General features: G+C 38.8%; 1 protein-coding gene across 4 annotated transcripts in view; it reads left to right on the forward strand.

The window, feature by feature from the left end:
* Nucleotides 1-16406, forward strand: part of wdr35 (WD repeat domain 35) — a 105749-nt gene that overhangs the window by 30438 nt on the left and 58905 nt on the right. For all 4 annotated transcript variants that reach the window (XM_072562613.1, XM_072562623.1, XM_072562641.1 and 1 more), the window contains 3 exons: nucleotides 11229-11373; nucleotides 12216-12285; nucleotides 14368-14421. In XM_072562613.1, coding sequence (XP_072418714.1) covers nucleotides 11229-11373; nucleotides 12216-12285; nucleotides 14368-14421 — 269 coding nt within the window. The remainder of the gene's footprint in view (nucleotides 1-11228; nucleotides 11374-12215; nucleotides 12286-14367; nucleotides 14422-16406) is intronic.

Raw genomic sequence — 16406 nt, forward strand, 5'->3', positions numbered from 1 at the left:
GATGGGTCAAATGGCCTAACACTGTTCTTATATCTTATGGCTTTATGGTCTTCAGCTGTCCTGGAACTGAAAGATCATACCAAGTATCTGGGGCTACTGCTCTGCTTGTTTCATCGACAGCTCGTATTTCTATTGCTACTGAAGTGGGATACCTTGCATGGTTTGCAATAGCATATTGCACATGTTCCAGAGACCACTGTGTGCTTGTGCCAGTTACAACACTGCGGTGCTCCTGTGCAGTAAGTTTCTGTCATGTGGATAGGGCAGTTATACACACTTCTGTCGCTTTCAAATGACATAGGCTTTCTCTTTGGGATATCTGGTCGGCGTGGACAGGTTGGACCGAAGGGTCTGTTTCCATGCTGTGCATCCCTATGACTATGACTCTCTGACTCTTCGTACAGCTCACATCCTCCAACCTGGCAACATCTATGTACTGTAAATCTTTTCTGAACCCTTTCAAGTTTCACAACATCTTTCTGATACAAAGGATAGGAAGGAGGAAAGGCTGAAAGAATCCAAGATGGAGGACAGGGAGATTTTCTGGCTGTAACAGCTGCTCCTGTTTTAGGGTATTTTCAGTGTTGGAGGTGATTTCCTTGAATTCCAGGAGCAGCAATTATTGTTTTATATGCTGTTGTTTTGTTTTGGAACTTTGGAAAAAAAAGGGAGAGGAGCAAACAAAGGTAGCACATGGTCAGGCAGTGCAGGAGAGAGAGAGAGGGAGAGAAAGAAACCCACATTGCTAACTGGCACAGCAGTGAACCTGCGCAGTTATTGCCTTTGCTATTTGAATTCAGGTATCGCTGGACATTGGAGTGTATCTGGGAAAATTCACAAACAGGTGAAATTCACAACTGATCTTGGAGTAACCTGTTTGGGAGAGGTCACAGCACAGAAACAGAAGTTTTTTTGTAGAATTTGTTCACCTTTATAACCTACTAGAAAATGGTAAAATTATCAGTGAACTATTAATATCTGATATTTTATTTGGTTCAAGTCACAATTAAAAACCTTGATAGGAAAGTAGCTAAAAGGTTACTTGAACTGCTTATACATATAAAGCAACAGAAATCTCACAACTGAGTGTTTTTTCAATTGGAGATTTGTTTTCTATAGTGTGATGGCTGTGCATTACCATGAAAAAGTAGATGACTAAAATAAAGGTTCAGTTAACATGTTAAAAATGGTTCTAGAATGTTTTGTGTTCTGAAAACCTGTCTGCTAATCCTGTAATTCCCAGCGTGGAAGGATGTGGAAAGAAATTATTTTCCTAATTTATACAAAGTGAAGAGTTTTTAGGTATTTAGTATGACAGTAATTAGACTGACACTATTTTCCTTTGCGTGTTATGTATCTATTATTCCTAATCATGTATATTTGAGAATATTAAGGATTTGAACGTTTAGATTTGACCGAGAGAAATTAAACAATGCATTGATACTTATGTATTATTACCATCTTATTGTCTGTCACATACTTAATTTCACTGTTTCATTGACCTTGCAAGGCAGTTGGGTCTTTGTTTGGTGCTAGTCATTACTGTCATTTATCCAAAGCACTACTTAGGTATAGATATTTCAGTAATGAATACCTTTAACTTGATTGAAGAGTAAATATGTAGGTTGAGGTTTTTAGTCTTGCTTCTGAATGAGTTATGTCGTCTCGCTAGCCTGTTTTAACAGTGAAACCTTTCATCAGAAGAAGCCAAGTATTCTTCTCTTTTTCTGTCTCAGTGACATCCTGCAAAATTCTTTTTCAGTGTGGTAAACCTTCCATACACAAGAGCAGTAGGATGTTGAGAAAATTTAATGTGTTTAGCTGACATAATGCTGGAAATAAAATGGTGTTAGAGTTTGGAGTTCTCATCCTCTGTGCTTTGAAGTCTAGCCAGCTTCTCCATTCAGACATACTTGGTGTCCAGAAAGCTGGAAAGTATCTCAATAATTTTTTTTAAAGTTCACAGGCACTCTATATTAATTGGCAAGAAAACTTTATTATGTGATGACAGATTTAAAATATCTGAATGTAAACCCAAAAGTATTAACAGTCTGACTTTATTATTCATTTGCTATTTTATTATGGTGAAAGAATTGGCCATAAATAATGTTCTTTATGTTTAGATTATTACACCTTTAATTTCATAAATTCATAAAACGATTTTAACTTTTTATGTAGGTTTAATATTTTGAATTACATTTTGGATTTGCCCCAAAAAAGTATAGATTATTATGTAAAAGTTAAAATGATTAATTTTAATTTGTAATATTGAAAACCACGTTCATAAGAAACTTAAAAATGTCAATTAACTCTTGAACAAATGACAAATGCCAACATTTAAAACAGCTTATAAAGCACACAGACAGCAATTTCTCCCAACCCTGAATTTCCTAAAGAACTGAATGACTAAAGAATAAAATGACTCAAATCTAGAGACTTTTCTTTGAATTTAACTTCTCACACAAACTTTCTATTCAATTTGTTACTAACTTATTCATTACTTTTACAAAAATTGAAAGAATTTTGTAACCTATTTGTAGTAGTATTTCTAAGTTTTCAGCATCTCCGTGTGGATCTGTGGGCCTTGAAGAGCTCTCTATTTATGGTTTGGTCTTTGTAGTGATGGATTGAATTGGGATCTTTTGTAAGTTTTGAATTTTTGCAGCATTAATTAAATATTGTTTTCAAACTTAATTCAGTGCAAAAACAAAATTTACAAAGGTTTTTTGAAATTTGTTTTGATGTTTACATGATGTCTCAATGTTTAATACGTTCTCGAGCTATAAATGTCTTTCACATCCTTCATCACACTTTAAATATTTAATGTCTGGCTCTGAACTTGCTTTGCTGCAGTGAGTGTGTAACTGTGATGAATATGTTATATCACATGTTTGATGGAGAATGTAATTCAGATTCCACCTGAAACATATATTGGCACCTGTGAGAGCTGACCTTGAGATCTAGTTTGTGATTCAGGAAAGATGTTAGACTTCATTATTAAAATGTCAACATTTGTAGATGTTGAAAAATATAGAGCTGAATGTACCCCTTTTGAGCTGATTTTTTTTTTGTTGAAGGAACTTAATAACGCCCATCTACCATGGCTTGGAGTGATCTTTCTCAAGCAGTCTTGACACACTTTATCTAATCAATTATGCAACCAGGCTCTCTAATGCGCTTCTCGAGTAGTTGTCCAGAATGAGAGGTGGAATTGTTAATACTGCTGCTTCCATACTTAAAAACACTGCTGCACACCATTTCAAACACTGTAAGCCAGGAACTGTTCATCACGTTGTGGTGCTCCACTGTTATTGCTGAAGACTGACTCAGAAACCAATGCTGTGTCCCTATTTCATGGACAGGGTCTTGTAGATGCTGGTGGTGAAATGGTGGGCAAGAGGGTCATTCTTTTACCTGCTGACTGCTGTAGAAAGGCCATGGTACCAGACGGAGCCAGACTGAATAGTGGCCATGGTTAGTGGTTTGCCCTGGGTTTACATGAACACCTAGCAGTGCAGGAAGACAGTTAAGTATTTTCATACGGACTGAGAAAGGTGGTGGCAGACACCTGCCTCTTAACTCCCTGTGAAGAGAAAATTCTCGAACTGGTGGAGAACTTCACGACTTGCTCATGTCGGCATGGGAAAATCTCAATGTCCAACCAACCCAATAAGCATTCTTGTACTGTGCTGTTGTCCCATTAACACTGATATTCACAACCTTTTTATCCCACCAGCCCTTTCACTTCTGAGGAGAAAGTCACTGAACCCTCTATGAATATAGAGGTTTATAAAATCTTGAGGGGCATAGATAAAGTGAATAGCCAAGGGCTTTTTCCAAGGTTAGGGGAGTCCAAAATAAAAGAGTGAACGGTTTAAGGTGAGAGGGGAAAGATTTAAAAGGGACTGAAGGATCAACTTCTTCACACAGAGGGTGGTGCATGTATGGAATGAACTGCCAAATTGGACTTGCTCAGTTTAGGTTACTTGATTGGCATGGACGACTTGGACCAAAGGGTTTATTTCTGTGCTGTATGACTCTTTGACTCTATGACAAAGTGAGGACTGCAGATATTGGAGAGTCAGAGTCGAAAGGCGTGGTATTGGAAAAGCACAGCAGGTCAGGCAGCATCCGAGGAGCAGCAGAGTCAACGTTTCTGGCATAAGCCCTTCTGACTCTATGACTTGACCTGCACTCATCACCAGCTCAGAGACTTCCACCTCAGTGGGTACTCTATATAGATTAGACACGGGAAGACTATGGTGAGCACATCACTGACACATGTCTACGAGTGTCTGTGGCATTTGGAAAACTGCTGGAGACCAGGCACCTGCTCATTTCCAGGCAGAAGACAATCTCATGGTTTTCACCCATTAATTTCTTTGTTTAAATACACACATAAGCACATAATAACATGCTGGTTTGTCCCAGGCAGTTGATAAACTGGATTGAAGGATGGCGAAGTCTACCAATGGTAACAGTACAGTACTGGCTCCAGCATTTCTGCATCTGGCTGTCTCCATGGAGAGGTTGGTGACTGCCATAGTAATTGAGGTCCGGCACACTAAGTATCTGCTGAATATGCATGTAGATTTGAACTTGATTGCTTGGCCATTGAAACTCTGCAATAATGCCAAGACAAAAGGGGCCAGGGACTTCAACCTTATTCCAGGTGGCTCCTCGTCTCAGCGAGACAGATTGCTGCTCATAGGGAGGAGGAACCGCATGCAGAACCTCCTTAGAAGCTTCTTCTCAGAACTGTCCAGAAGTATCCCCCTTCTTGTGATCGCAGAGCCTTCAGAATTTCCTACTTCGGCTGGTCAGCCTTTATATGAACAGGCACTTCCAGTAGACCTGGGTCATTTCGGCCAACATTCTGTTGGGGATGACTGCCCAAGTCTTCTAGGTCAACAGGGCCAACCAGTGCATGAGCAGATGATCCCTGGGAAATGTCACAAAGAGAACTTCATTTCATTCAAGGTACTCCTGAGCACTGACATCAATCATAACGAAGTGTCGTGTCATGTAATAGGGTATAGGTTTGCTCGCTGAGCTGTAGATTTGATATCCAGACATTTCATTACCTTGCTAGGTAACATCATCAGCGGTGACCTCCAAGTGAAGCGAAGCTGTTGTCTCCTGCTTTCTATTTATATCTTTCTCCTGGATGGGGTTCCTCGGGTTTGTGGTGATGTCATTTCCTGTTCGTTTTCTGAGGGGTTGATAAATGGTATCTAGATCTGTGCGTTTGTTTATGGCGTTGTGGTTGGAGTGCCAGGCCTCTAGGAATTCTCTGGCATGTCTTTGCTTAGCCTCTCCCAGGATAGATGTGTTGTCCCAGTCGAAATGGTGTTTTTTTTCATCCGTGTGTAGGGCTACGAGGGAGAGAGTCATGTCTTTTTGTGGCTAGCTGGTGTTCCTGTATCCTGGTGGCTAACTTTCTTCCTGTTTGTCCTACATAATGTTTGTGGCAGTCCTTGCATGGAATTTTGTAGATGACGTTGGTTTTGTCCATGGGTTGTACTGGGTCTTTTAAGTTTGTTAGTTTTTGTTTGAGAGTGTTGGTGTGTTTGTGTGCTACTAGGATTCCAAGGGGTCTTAGTAGTCTGGCTGTCATTTCTGAAACTTCTTTGATGTATGGTAAGGTGGTTAGGGCTTCTGGTTGTATTTGGTCTGCTTGTCGTGGTTTATTCTTGAGGAATCTGCACACTGTGTTTTTTAAGTATCCGTTCTTCTTGAATACGTCGTATAGGTGGTTCTCCTCTGTTTTGCGTAACTTGTCTGTGCTGCAGTGTGAGGTGGCTCGTTGGAATAGTGTTCTGATACAACTTCGTTTGTGTGTGTTGGGATGGTTGCTGGTGTAGTTGAGTATTTGGTCAGTGTTTGTCAGTTTTCTGTACACGCAGGTTTGTAGTTCTCCATTGTCCTTTCTTTCTATTGTAATATCCAGAAACGCAAGTTTGTTGTCGGTTTCTTCCTCCTTGGTGAACTTTATGCCTGTGAGGATGTTGTTGATGATGTTAAATGTCTCCTTTATCTTGTTTCCTGTCATGTAATGCTTTAAGACAATGTAACGTGGTCTTCCTAGGGAGGTTCATTTCAGTACTTCTTACTAATTCATGGGAAATGGGCTTTATTGGATGGGTCAGCATTTATTGGAGAGGGAATGAATGTTTTGTGTGGCTATTATACAGTTGATTTTGGACATAAGATGGCAAGGTTTCAACTTTATGTTCTTGTGAGTGATATGCACCTCAGGCGGCGACTGCAGGATTGTTTCCTTTGCGCTGCTGTTCTTGTGGTTTCTGTGACCTTTCAGGCACCCCAGTTCCATTGCTGCAACTGTTCTTCATCATCATTAGTGTTCCCAAGTTATTCTTGGAGCCTATGGCTTTGTGAATTCCCATGGCCTTGTTGACCCTACACACCCACCCTATAGAGAGGCCAGAGCATTAGTGACCTTTGAGACATTCTCACCTCTCCTCTGTTCTCTGTTGCTTCCTCCTCACTCCTCACCCCCTTCCCCTGGACTCCAAGAAATGAAAGGAAAATTGGAAGTAGCATGGAAATGAGGCTAATTGAGAGTTTGCTAGGATACAATTATATGGAAATAAGGAAGTCATACTCAATAGCGAGATTCTAAAGTTATTGTTTAGAGCTTATAGGAAAAAAATGGATTTTTTTTTCCCTATGTCAGGATTCTAATTTTTTTTCATTCTTGCTAAATTTTTCCAACATTTTGTCCATTGCCCATGCAATGCCAGGGAGGTGAAAATTCCATCCATTGTACGAAGTAAATCTCACATGCAATATTTTGAGTATTTATGGAAATAATAGCACTAAGCTTGAATGCTGGATTATTTAGTAACATGCAAGTCCAGTTCAGTGGAAAGGTGACACATTGTCAAGTATGGCCATGTCTTTAAAAAAACCTGAAAGCATGCATGCATCACTGAGATGCCTTCTTTTCAGCAGAATTTCAAGAGCCTGAGGCAGTTCTTTGTATAGGCCTTATATACAAAATTCTGGTCTCTGATCCTAGGAATCTTTCATTAACATCGTTGTCAGTGTTTTACCTGCTACTGTCAGGAATCAGCACTGAGAAGCATGAGAATAGGCAGGAAAGGGACAGCACTTATCAAAAGGATAAGCCCTTGTTACCAAAAATTATCAGATGTATTTTTTATTGATGAACCTTTTTGTTTATCATTCATTTATAGGATTGGGTATCGTTGCCTGTGCCAGTCAATCCAAGAAGTAAATCGTACAATTTTTCTTTGGTTTATAAGATCAAAACACGAATGCTGGCATTCAATAGACATTGATGGGTGGGGGTGGAGGGGGATGATTTTGTTAGATTACAAAGAATAAGAATGATGGTGGCAATTACTAAACTGGGAAAGCTGGTGGGTGCTCAGAAAATGCTTCATTGATCCAACTTTCATTTGCCTTTGGTTATGGTAATTCTTGTGAGTTAATCTGATGAATGCAAGGTGAGAAACTTTGACAAAAATGTATTTTTTCAGCAATAATCTTCAATTCTACCCCTCTACAAATAAAGCCTAGTGCTTTTTTTCTGATATATTTGTACTGAGCCCCATTGTTCCTTTGTGGGAGATTTCAATACCCATCACCAAAATTGGCTTGATGCATCACTAATGACTAATCTGGTTGATTCTTGAAAGACATAGATTCCAGACAAACTTCTGACAGGTAGTGAGGGAACCAACACCAGAGAAAAAATACTCATTAGTTTAACCAATTTATCTCTTGTTGAAGCCATAATACCATAAGACATAGGAGCAGAAGTGAGGCCAATCAGCCAGTCGTGTCTACTCCACCATTCAATCATGGCTGATAAGTTTCTCAACCCCATTTTCCCACCTTCTCCCTGTAACCCCTGATTCCTGTGATAGTCAAGACTTAAATATACTCAATGACCTTGCCTCCACAGTCTTTTGTGGCAATGAATTCCATAATTTCATCACTCTCTGGCTGAAGAAGCTTCTCCTTATCTCTGTTCTACAAGGTCTTCCCTTTACTCAAAGGCTGTGTCCTCGGGTCCTAGTCTCTCCTACCAATGGAAACGTGTTCTCAACATCTACTCTGTCCAGACCATTCAGTATTCTGTATGTTTCAAAAGATCCTGTCTCAGAGAATCACCACGCAAAACTCGAAATGAAATACCAACCTAGTGAAGCTTCAACACATGGCTACATTAATATAAACAAGCGGAAGCAGAATCCTATGGACAGAACTAGGCAATCAACAACCAACACAGTAACGTTCTACAGCATGCAGCACCTAATTGTGAATGGTGATGGACAAATAAGCAACCAATTAGAGGAAGTAAAAAGCCATATTGACTATCCCTAATCAGTCCTGATGAAGGCCTTATATCCGAAACATCAATTCTCCTGTTCCTCTGATGCTGCCTGACCTGCTGTGCTTTCCCAGCACCATACTCTCAACACTATCCCTAATCAGTCCTTGCCTTTCCAAATGCATGTAAATCCTGTAGCTCAGAATCCTTTCCAATAACTTACCCACCAGTCTATAGTTCCCTGGCTTTTTCTTAAATAATGGCACCACATTAGCCAACCTCCAGTCTTCCAGCACCTCACCCATGGCTGTCAATAATACAAATATCTCACAAAAGGCCCACCAATCTCTTCCTTAACTTCCCACAAAGTTCTGGGGAACACCTGATCACTTCCTGGGGATTTATCTACCTTGATACATTTTAAGACCTTCAGCACCCCCGTTCTGTAATATGTACTCTCTTATAGATATTGCTATTTATTTCTCCAAGCTCCCTAGCTTCCATATCCTTCTGCACAATAAATACTGATCTGAATATTTGTTTAGTATCTCACCCATCTTCTGTGGTTCCACACGTAAATGGCCACATTGATATTTAAGGACCCTATTCTCTCCCTAGTTACTCTTTTGCCCTTAATGTACTCATAGAATCTCTTTGCATTTTCCTGAACTCCTTGCCAGAGCTATCTCATGACCCCTTTTGCCCTCTTGATTTCCCTCTTAAGTATACTTCTGTTGCTGTTATACTCCTCTAGGGATTCATAGAACATAGAACAGTACAGCACAGAACAGGCTCTTCAGCCCACGATGTTGTGCCGACCACTGATCCTCATGTATGCACCCTCAAATTTCTGTGACCATATGTATGTCGAGGAGTCTCTTAAATGTCCCCAATGACCCTGCCTCCACAAATTCGTTCGGTCCCAGCTGTCTTTTCCTGACATATACCTCCTTCTTTTGCTTAACCAGAGCCTGAATTTCTGTAGTCATCCAGCACTTTCTACGCCTACCAGCTTTGCCCTTCACACTAACGGGAACATACTGTCTCTGAAATCTCATTCTCTCATATTTAAAGGCCTCCCACTTGCTAACTGTCCTCTTACCTGTGAATAGCCTCCCTCAATCAATTTTTGAAAATTCCTATTACTGTCAAAATTGGCCTTTCTCCAATTTAGAGCTTTAAGTTTTTCATCAGTTCTATCCTTTTCCTTAACTATTTTAAAACTAATAGAATTATGATCACTTGCCCCAAAGTACTCCCCCGCTGACACCTCAGACAATTGCCCAGCCTTATTTCCTAACAGAAGGTCAATTGTTGCCCTTTCTCTAATAAGTATATCTACATAAGAAAGTTTTCTTGTACATACGTAACAAATTCCTCCCCAATCAAACCCTTAACACTATGACAATCCCAGTCTATGTTTGGAAAGTTAAACTCCCCTACCATTACAGCCCTGTTTTTCTTACAGATATCTGAGATGTCCTTACATATTTGCTTCTCAATTTCCCTTTGACTATTGGGGGGCTTATAATACAGTCCCAACAAGATAATCATCCTTTTCTTATTTCTCCGTTCTGCCCATATAACTTCACTTGACGATCTCTCAAAAATATCCTCTCTACAATTGTAAGTTGTCCCTAACCAAAAGCACCACTCCCTGTCTTCAGTTTCCTTCCTTTCTATCCTTCCTATAGCACCTATACTCCCGAACGTTGAGCTGTCAGTCCTGTCCATCCCTGAGCCATCTTTCTGTAATAGCTATGAAATGATAATTTTTAAATTTAATGTTGCTTTCACTATCTGTGAACCTTCTTTGCAGGTATCTTGTCTCTGTCCTATTACTCTATGCATTTTGTATGGTATGATCTACTTGTACTGCATACAAAGCAAAACTTTTCACTGTACCTAGGTACATGTGACAATAATAAATCAAATCCTAGTCCCATATTCCCAACCATGCCCTAAGTTCATCTGCCTTACCTGTCAGGCTTCTTGCATTGCAGTAAATGCAGTTTAATTATCAGTCTTGCTTTGTTCTCTGCCAAGCTCTTGTCTGCCTTGACTATTTGACTTGTTCCCCTTATCTACTGTACCGTATTTTTTGGAGCAGGATTGTTGACCAGACACTGTCAGACACTCTGATACTTAAATTGTTCTCATGGATACGTAGAGTGGAACCTTCTAACAATGCAGTATCTCTCAGTTTAGAATTTATGTTCTAGTTCTGACATATTGTTGGATCGTTCCAAACCAAGAATGCAGACAACTAAGTCAAGCTGATGTATAATAGGAACAAAACTTTAATTCATGATTAATAAAGAGCAGCCATTATTTCATTATGTTAAGTGATTCTTGTTCAAGAAAAAATGATCCAAATGTGACTTTGTTTGGTATTGTATTGGAATGTATCATGAGCGTATTTTTTCATTAATTTATTTTTTCTCATTGTTATGACTGACTTAGGGACAGAATTGAATCCTTGTTCCACTCTTCCATTATTCACCACAAAGTTTGAATTTTTAAAATGGAGATAATGAGTGCATTTCAGACATATATAAAATGGAGCATCAGAAACTAGTCAACTAGGTTCTTTAAGTAACATCTAATGAGCTAGTTTATTGCAAAGATGTAAAGATTGTTTATAGAAGGTATGAACTGTACAGAGATATGAAACTAATCTTCATGAAAGTAATACACACGCACACACACACACACACCTTGCAAGTATAAATCTTCAAACAAAAATTTGTTAATGATTTTTTAACTACACAAAATTCAACAAACATAAGGCACAGTGAAAGACAATGGTGCTAGCTACATTGGATTTATAATGGTATTATTGCCAAAGTTAATTTCTAATTGACTTTTAAACTGTCTTATAATAACACTATTATTTTTGCTTTAGATCCACTGTTTATAGCCATGACAAAAACACATGTAATTGTGGCCTCTAAGGAAGCATTTTACATCTGGCAATATCGTGTCGCCAAGAAACTCACAGCAATGGAAATCAACCAGGTAGCACGAACAAGGAAGGAGGGGCGGGAAAGGTTAGTGTTATCAATTTTTAGCGATACAACAAAGTTAGCTTTACAGAAGGATGTGTCAGACAATGTTAGCATCAGCCACAGTTCCTTTTCTTGATTGCTGGCTGGTGCCTCTGTATGCAAATAAATGTTGATTAAGGGCAGGCTGTCATAAATCTCCCTATGATTGATTTCTGTGCTGGCATTCACTATATAGACTCATGCACAAAGAAGCACCTCTTGGAGGATTGACGACTCCTGTGAAAATGTAACATGAGTTGATGCCTTTAGTAGAACAGTTACTTTCTTTTCAAAATTCACTTTAATGTCTTGTGCAAAATGCTTTAATTAAAGAATTATGATCCTACTATGCAGGTAGCCACTGTTCTTTGTTGTCTTTACAGCAATGAAGACAAGCTTCAAAGTGAATTTTTAATTCCATTTATTTGGATGAAATGTGTAAAATTATCTGATGTAAGATAGGTATTTTCCTTTTCTGTTTCTTCCTACTGTCTGATGTGCCAACATGTACATGGTCTCATCACTGTCTCCCTCATTGTGTGATGTAGAGAATTGTACTTTGTATTTGGAGGTTAGTTTTCAATAAAAGTCTGAATTTATCATGTGAAATGGAATTTGACAACGGCTTTTAGGATGATGTCTTAATATTTTGTCTCATTGGAATCTTAATAGATTATGACAAAATCATTCGTGTGTTAATTCTCTTTAAATTTAATTGTAGAACAATGCTTATGTTTTTTGTTGTTTATAAACTAATATTTGCACTCTGGATACTCTGGCATCCTTAATTTTTGAAAGAAAATTTCTAACAAAGAAACTTAATTTTTTCTTTCTCATACAAACAGAATTTATCACGTTGATGATGAATCATCAGTTGCAGGAGACAGTACTGTGGATTTCAGCAAAACTTTGTCGGTAATTGTTGCTTTTGTATTTGATGAAATAACTACACCTTGTTTGTGTTGCTGACTTGTTTCTGGGAGAATGCTAGAATGTCATTGAGAGATTGAGAATGTTTGTAAAACACGTAAGTAATATGTCTATTTGCCACTCATACTTTTACTTAATGTTCCTATGACCCATTTCTGTCATGGGAAGGTACTTTATTGTCATAGTTAAACTGGACTTTTGCAGTACATTTGGGACCCTTGTTTAAATTTTGACAGCTTGTAAATCTGACAGCTAATTGAGAATGAGCAAAGCCAGCTGTTGAAGATCAGTGCATTTTTAAAGGCAGGAAAGTGGAATTGAGGATTATAAGATAGAAATTGAATGGTGGAACAGATTCAGTGGGCCAAATGGCCGACTACACCTCCGACTTCTTATGGTCTTATGGGTTAAGGATCTTAAATTGAGTAATCCCCTTGACATCATGTGCTTGCATAACTGTTATGTATGTTCTGCTCATAAGGACATAGAAAAAAACATATATGTCAGATTGGAGATCTGTATTTTCAAAATTCTGTATCCAGGAGTCACCTTATGAGAGCATATAGTTGGAGTACTTTGTGTTGGTTGAATACTTCAAAAATGAAATTCATTTGCCTGGTTTTTGAACATGAGGATTGAATTTCCATGAGTTTGGACTCTAAGAAATGAGGTGGCTTGCTGAAGGTGATTAGTATTTGAGAGCTTGAGTTCCACAGAGGAAGAACAATGAATGGTTTATGTTTAGTTTGTATCCCTATATTGGGTTTATGAGGAAGGGAAAGATATGCTTTTAGTTTCATTTTTGAGTTCTGTGATTGTTGGATTGTTTGGAGGTTTACTTATGTGCACGTAAGTTAGATTTCTAAAACCTTGAGTGAATAGTTCAGAAACGAGTAGAAGAGTGAGGTGCTGAACTAGATATGTTCGTTCAAGATGTGTGATGATGTGGTGAGGCTAGTGTTTTGCTGATGCCAACTCCTAGTGACAGAAGGTAGAAGTTGTCACTACTCATGGATCATGTCCTGACGTATTGGGAGGTGATGTCCTTGTACACAAAGTGGCCTGGCAGAGCATTGTGATGTAATGTGCCACTGTGCAGTATTAACATTTTTGTAGTGAGACGTTTTCAGACAGTTATTGAGCATCATAACATAGCTTGTTTTATTTTCTTTGTGTGTAATAAATGTTGTTCTTTGTTAAAATTACATTGGTAGTCTTTCATGAATATGTTAAGCGCACAATGGTAAACAAATAGCTAAGGTCAAACTTAGGGGCTATCACAACAGGTTTCACTTTGGGAATCTGACTTGCCCAATATTATTGCCAGCTTTTATATATCTATCTATATATACAATACACACAACTCAAATATTTCCCTGATCGGCAAAGGCCACATTGACTCCATTACACTGCCACCATCCTCCGCACACTGCCGGGGTGAGTAGTGTTGTGAAGAAACCATGCCTTCCTTTTTGAAAGACACTGTTCCTATAAAGAGGGAGTTGCAAGCTTTTTTTCAATGGTGTGTTGAAGGGGGAATGTTCGTGGCTCCTTCTCCTTTTAGTGGCACTGAACTGGACACACTGGAGAAGTAAAGTCAGGAAGAACATCATGTTTCTATCACTGGGAGGCAGGAAGCTTGCCAGACTGAGCCTCAGAGAGAATTGGATTATTTGACAAGGTAATTTGTATTGAGTCTGGCTTCCTGATCCTGGCAGTCATTCTGTTAAAGATTTAATGACCTCACTCAAATGGTCAAGGTGAGTGAATGCATCCGTACTTTATAAAAGTGGGCTGGCATGTCAGGGAACCATTTAATTGGCTGGGAATAGTACTTTGCTGAAATTGATTGCATCTGCTCTCTAACACATGGATTAATTTTGTTTAATCTTGTATTAGAAATCATCTGACTCTGAGATAGTTCTGTGTATTGGGGATGGGGAAAGCATTGGATTGAAGACATGACATTAACTGTTCTTGTTGAATTTTTATGTAATGTTTAATTTAGAATGGGACAACATTGGGATTCAAGCCTAATTTTATACTCTTGTATTTGTTTTCCCTTAGACAACAAAGGATGCTATCTGCTGTATCACTGCTTCTGACAAAATATTGATTGTGGTAAGACCATTTTCCATTTAATTTAGAAGTACCTGTTTAATATACGATGGTTTTAATAAATATTTTGCTTTAAAACAGTTTTTTTACTTTACTAATATATTTTCATGTTCACTAGCTTCATAACTGAGTTGTTAGATGAGGCATTTGGATGGTTGAATCCTATTTCTCGGGAGCTAACTAACCTGCTGAAACTCCAATATGACCAGTAGGATGAACACAGACATTTCTGGCTGGAGCTATGTGGTTCAGTAAAAAAGGAAAAGAGATTATGCTGGCAGTAGCATGGCCATATTGATGACACTACAATGCTGGCATCCTCTGCACAATGCCAGGGTGTGAGTAGCATTGTGAAGAAACCATGTGTTCCTGGCGTTCGTCCTTTTAACACAAAAGCACAGTTTTTATTAACAGGGAGTTGCAAGCCTTTTGCTGCTGAGGGAGAAGGAGATGGCATACCAGGGAATATGGTATAGAAAACAAACTGACGGCATTTAAAAGTGATAAAGGAGTTAAGTAAATTATGGTCTTCCACTGTTTCAGGGTCTCATTACAGATTACCTCAAAGCCTCACTTGCCAAGTGCTAAACTCAGCATGATATGAGTTTGACCAGTAGGTAGGATGGTGCTGGAAAAGCACAGCAGGTCAGGCAGCATTCAAGGAGAAGGAAAATCGATGCTTCAGGCAAAAGACCTTCATCAGGAAATGCTTTTGCCTGAAATGTAGATTTTCCTTCTTCTCAAATGCTGCCTAACCTGCTGTGCTTTTCCAGCACCACTCTAATCTTGACTGTGATCTCCAGCATCTGCAGTCCTCACTTTCACCTAGTAGGTAGGCTGCTCTGCTTAACTAAATGGGGAGTCAGCATGCTATGATTGATGCTGCGTTAGATTTTTGTTTAACAGCATTGAGATATGTACCCAGCTCACAGCGTTCCAGTAGGTCTGGCTCAATTTTGGTGATGTTTGAAGTTTTCAACTTGGTGCCTACAGCGATATGGCAAGCCAACATATTTTTACCGAGCTTGAACTGGGCAGAATCCTTCCAGCAATTTCAGATTTATCATGGCAGATGTATGTTTTTTTGCCCATCACAAGACTCACCGTCTGCATGCCAAATCCTGCTAGATTAACATCTAATTGGTGTGTGCAGGATGCTAAATTAAGTGAGATTCTCTACATGTGGGGTTGTCTTCATTTTTGGAAAATAAGGTGACTTTCACACACACAATTTCCTGTCCTCTCTGGCCTTGCATTTTAGTCTGTTAACCTCTTTATATTATTACTTGCTGGAATCTCACATCATGCGCAAGGTGGGATTCCTATTTAGGTTGGCACTATTGCTGTGTTTTTGAGATCTTGTATAATTCTTTCACAGAAATTGTCTTATGGATCTACACAAGTTCTTTTTTAAATGATAATGTGGAATTAGATGGCCAGTTAAAAAAAATCAATGGCTTAAGCTTGTATCCTTGAAGAAACAGATTTTTGAGATGTCTTGGCAAATGAAGAACACCTCAAACTATCTGCTACACTTTTAACACTGAATAAGAGGAAGATTAATAAAGGAGGCCGGGATATACAGAGGCAGTGAGATCAAGAAAATTTTACAACAGCGTTGGAATACCAAAGTTAAAAGTTATTTTGTTCAAATCAAGATTAACTACTGGTGTGGAGAACTGAAGTTTGGTCATTGTGACAGATAGTTGTGCTGATTGAATAAAGTAAATCTCACCTGTATGTTTGAAAAAGAGATGTAAATTTAAGCCGTTTTCATAACATCCAGATTTCCCGATGCTCTGTGCAGTCAATTATCTGCTTTTAATTTGTAGTCACTTGTAGTATAGCTGCTGCACTAGAATGGAAACTTGTTGGACTCAAGACTGAAGTGGGATACAACTTCTGATTTAGAGATAAAAGTGTTATCAGCTGAGCAATGGCTGATACAGTTCACTTGCTACTGAATAAAACAGTTCAATGCTTCTTAG

This window comes from Chiloscyllium punctatum, chromosome 3, assembly GCF_047496795.1.
Source record: "Chiloscyllium punctatum isolate Juve2018m chromosome 3, sChiPun1.3, whole genome shotgun sequence".
In the NCBI taxonomy this organism is placed as follows: domain Eukaryota; kingdom Metazoa; phylum Chordata; class Chondrichthyes; order Orectolobiformes; family Hemiscylliidae; genus Chiloscyllium; species Chiloscyllium punctatum.